The sequence below is a fragment of the Miscanthus floridulus genome, chromosome 1 (genome assembly GCF_019320115.1).
Source record: "Miscanthus floridulus cultivar M001 chromosome 1, ASM1932011v1, whole genome shotgun sequence".
Lineage (NCBI taxonomy): Eukaryota > Viridiplantae > Streptophyta > Magnoliopsida > Poales > Poaceae > Miscanthus > Miscanthus floridulus.
In genome coordinates this window covers 79,764,042-79,768,724 of record NC_089580.1, presented here as the reverse complement: position 1 = coordinate 79,768,724, position 4,683 = coordinate 79,764,042, and the positions used below count along the sequence as shown (strand labels likewise).

The window sequence follows — 4,683 nt, the reverse complement described above, 5'->3', positions numbered from 1 at the left end:
TAAATAACCTTGCAACCTCCTATTAGCATTCATCTCATATTTACTCTTCCCTGTAGCGACTAGCTTGCCTTAGCTTGCCATGGCTACATGTAAGTTCTTAGTTGTTGGCCTCACTATCCTGCTATGCATTGGATTAACTAATGTTGTTAGGGCGGTAAACCACATCGCCATAGCTAATGGGCAAGGCAGTGGTGGGGGTGGGGGTGGGGGAATAGGAACTACCTATGGCTCTGGCTATGGCTCTAGCTATGGCACTATCTCTTCTTTCACCAGTTCCTATGATAGAGATACATCTGTTGCTGGCAATGGCAGTTGGGAAGGTTATGACCAATCCGCATTGGGGTATGACCGAGGGGGTGCATCTGGCTTAGGCCATGTTGACTCAGGTGGGTTTTTGTGGCAGAACCACCCAAATTATGCTGGCCCATGTGTACCCGTCATTATCCTAAAGACTTCTGACTGTTGTACACGAAAGCCAGATAATCTGGTAGTTTGTCGGGTGTCCTCGGGGAACCCCGAATTATCCACATTTTACAACTCATACAGGATCAACAATGTACTTACCACAACATTACAACATTGATACAAAAATTTCATAAATCAGAGTTGCGAAAGATTTACAACAGTAGGTTATAAAACATGTTTAAGTAAAACTTAACTTTAAATCCAAAATATGAATAGGACAGCGGAAGCAAATTAGAAGATGCACCTAAGGTAGAAGAGACATCTAGATCATGTTGAGCCCACCGACATGACCTTGATTAGCAGCACAAGTCAGAACCTGCAACAGGGGTTTAACAAACCCTAAGTACATAAGAGTACTCAACAAGACTTACCCGACTAAAAGAAAAGACTCCAAGGGTACGTAGGCTTAAAGGGATAGTCTGAAGCAAGATTAACTTTTTGTAGAAAATCTTACTACAAGTGGATCCTTACTTTCAACTTTTAGTTTCAAACTTAAGTTATTTTTAGTATCTGGTTTTCACCTGATCTAAATCAACCACTTCTTAAAGCATCCCACCTCATTTCATCTCATATCCATAAGTAACCATGCTCCATTGATTTACTACGATGCAGAGTAGTGATCAAGTTTTTCACTATCCGAGAGAGATGATGATTCGAATCGATGTACATACAGCTAGAGTAAACCTTAACTAGCATGATATATGCAGGTCTCAGACCTACATATATCAACCATTCCCTCGGATCCTCCAAAACATGAACGGGTTCGCGCCACCTGAGAGCACAGTACTCCACCGCCCTGCTCCATCCTGGACGGTTAACTCATAGGGTGGGCACACGCTACTCCCACCTTCTCTCCACTCCCAGTGTGCGGTTGTCCTTTTGCATAATGGAATAGCCGAGGTACTCAGGCTTACCGAGGGCATGCAGTTAAGTACTTTCAATCTTGATCATCAAGTCTATAATCAGAACGATCCTTAATCTACACAGGTGGAGCACTACATCAAGACTCCATTCTTGATGCAGGCTAACACCTGCCCAGTCTCATATTAACCATGTCTCATGTTCCATTAATTTATTTTTGAGAAAAGAAAATATTGGTTCGAATGATGAACTCATCATTCGACTTCTAGAAGCTAAGCAAGGCTAAGCATCTCTAGCCTATAACTACCAAAGGGTACCAAGGAAAGTATTGAAATATCAAGGTAGGCATGCAGAAATTGATACTTCAACCAATTCCTATATCACTTAATACACATGTTATAGGACTCAAATTATAAAAGTATTTGTAAATACAAGGAACGATTTAGATGCTTCGGGGCTTGCCTACATTGCAGAGAAGGTTAGATTCCACAGAGGATCACATGAGTAAGACTTGGCACCAACACCACTAGTGGATGAATCTTCTCCGAAGCTGGTCCACGAGAACGTTCTCACTCTCGTTTACTACACGTAATAATGATGTATGCTTTAACATGATGAAATGCAATAAACATGATGCATGATGTAAGGCACACAAGTGCTTAGATGAACTCAAACAAAGCTAACATACTTGAGTACAACTTTCCTTCACTAAGAGCTAGGGATTACATTTATCAAAAGTCATTTAATGATTAATCCTAGTCATTTTGGTAATTATTAACAAATAATAAAGGCATTTAAATTAAGTGAATAACTAAAAAGATCAAAATAGTACCAAACTTTTTTTGGAGCTAGGTATTAGCGCATGACATTTACACAAAAAGTTTCATGATTAAAGGATTATTATTTTGGCCTACAAAAATCTTACATCTAGCATTTTCCCATTAAAATATGGAATTTTTAAGCATATAACAATTATTAATTTTCATCACTTCATATTTAGATCATAGCATGAAGAGACTACACAAAAATTTTCACAATTTTATCACACTCCTAAAAATACTTATGAATTTAACAAGAAACTGCACATTTATTCAATTTTTAGAAATTCAAAAAGACAAAAATTCCTTTTCTTACTCACCCTCAGCCAGCCAATGCGGCTGATAGGCGGGGCCTGGGTCAGCAGCACAGTGCGCCTGCATTGACCATGGCGCGCATGGCCATTGACCGGTGGGTTCTCGCCGATGGCGACCTCGCCGGCGACGAGACCTACACCTACGTGTTCCCCTCGACCTTAGGCACACACCTAGGCTACCGGTCGAACGAGTTAGAGCTCCGCACGAGCTCGCCCATGGCCATGGCGGCACGACAGCGTAGAGCGCGGTGGCACGATAGCGTAGAGCACGGCGGCACGGCGCTGTGGTAGCGACCTAACTAGGGCTCGGGTTAGCACTAGGAGCTCGCCGCGATCACGCTCGGGTACTTGGTTGAGACGGGGACGTGGTGGAGAGGGGTGACCAGTGGTGATGGCACGTGTGGCGGTGCGAACTGGCGGCGGTGGTGCATTCTGGTGCGTCCTGAGGAAGATCAAAGAATCAAGCAAGCCGATGACGAACAAGGGATCATGGCGAACATAGCGCAATGGAAAAGAGAGAGGAATATGCATCGGAGCGAGCTGGCCATGGCGAGCGGCTCACGGCGGCCATGGCGGACCGCTGCGATAGGAACGACGTGTGCAGCCGATTCCGGCGATGAGGAATGGTGCGACTGGGCCAGACAGAGGCGCAAGGAGGAGGTGGCTCTGGTGGAGGAAGGAATTTGTGGAGGAGGAGCAGCAGCGATGAATTTCTCCAACGACCGGAGATGGCCGGCAGTGGGCAGAAGAAGACTGCGACCGGCGCTGGCATTTTAAAGGGCGAGCATGACGTCTCCAGGCACGCCAGCACCTTCATGAGTGGGCCACGTAGGTGTCCGCGCGTCCAAACACGAGAGGCGGCGCGAAGTTGGCCAAACGGCGCATGGCGGTGAGGGAGGCAAGCGAACTGCTGCCGGGTTAGTGTAGCGACAACAGCCCCTCTTCTCCTCTCTTGTTCTCTTGATTTCATGCAGAAACTTGTCAAACTCCAATAACCAAAGTTGTTCATCTATGTCAAATCTTCATCTTTGCTTCAAGGACCAACATCAAAAGATCAACAAATTGAGAGATTTTGAATTTTGAACAGAGAGACTTGAAACTGAAAACTGAATTCGGTTTAAGGTTTTGGAAAACAGATTTAATTAACTAAGTTTGGGTAATTAATTAGTGATCAACCAGTTAGCAAACAACCCAAACAATGACACAACATCAAAGTACAAACTTCATACCAATTTATAGATTCAAATTTGCATAATTTTTATTTATGAAAATTGATTTAATAAGTCTCCAAACATTGAACTTTATAACTAAAATTCAGGGACTTAGTAAAAAATGGCCAAGTATCAGAAATAGTTATTGAATTCAATCTTTGAGCTCAAATTCAAACATATTTGACTTGAAAACATGCCCCAACTTTGATTTCATTTTAAAGCACATACTTTCTACTACAAAATTTATATTGAAAAATTTTAATTGTTTAAGGAAATTTCTAACCATAAAATCACAAAGAACCTTAATTAATGTTTTTCATAACATTTCATGCAAGCACATCTCAACACATATGCAACCTATGAATGCTATAATTAAAATATGCAATGCATTTATGTCTTAATACTTCATGATTATGCATGATGACGAATATGATCAAGGTTTTAATTGCTTTTTAACATCTAGGATGTTACAGTTTTATGGCAATGGGGCTTCCAATGCAAATGGAGGTGGTGGTGGCAGTGGCTCTGGAGGAAGTTTCGGCAATGGTGAGGTGAGTGGTGCCGGCTCAGGAAGTGGGCAAGGTTCAAGTTTTTACGGCGGTCCAGATGGTTCAAGAAACGCAAACAACAGTGGTGGCGGAGGTGGAAGCGGTGGTGGCCATGATGGTGGATTTGGCTGTGGTTCCGGTGGTGGATCAGGTACCAGTAATAGCTCTCAATGGGACAACGATTATTATGACACTCCGCAGGAGAAGAGTTATGGTGGTAATAACGGAACACATCCTTAAAATGCCGTTTATTTGGAATAATTGTTCCATCTTGTTTGAGATAATGTTCCATCTTGTTTGAGATAATGTTTTCTTCGAATAAATCGAGTGCCTTTTTGTTAGTTATACAACTTAGTTATGGGCTGTACTAATTAACAATGTGGCCACGTTATGATGCATGCTTGCTGCTGTTGTGTCACAGCATGCATAATTTTCTTGTAATTTGTTAATTGCACAATATGAATGC

General features: G+C 42.5%; 1 protein-coding gene across 1 annotated transcript; it reads left to right on the top strand.

Annotated features, from left to right (window-relative positions):
- The first annotated feature begins 79 nt into the window (after positions 1-79).
- Positions 80-4,457, top strand: LOC136459275 (glycine-rich cell wall structural protein 2-like). The gene is made up of 2 exons (XM_066459151.1): positions 80-390; positions 4,133-4,457. The coding sequence occupies exons 1-2, from the start codon at positions 80-82 to the stop codon at positions 4,455-4,457; spliced, it is 636 nt and encodes a 211-aa protein (XP_066315248.1).
- Positions 4,458-4,683: the final 226 nt, after the last annotated feature.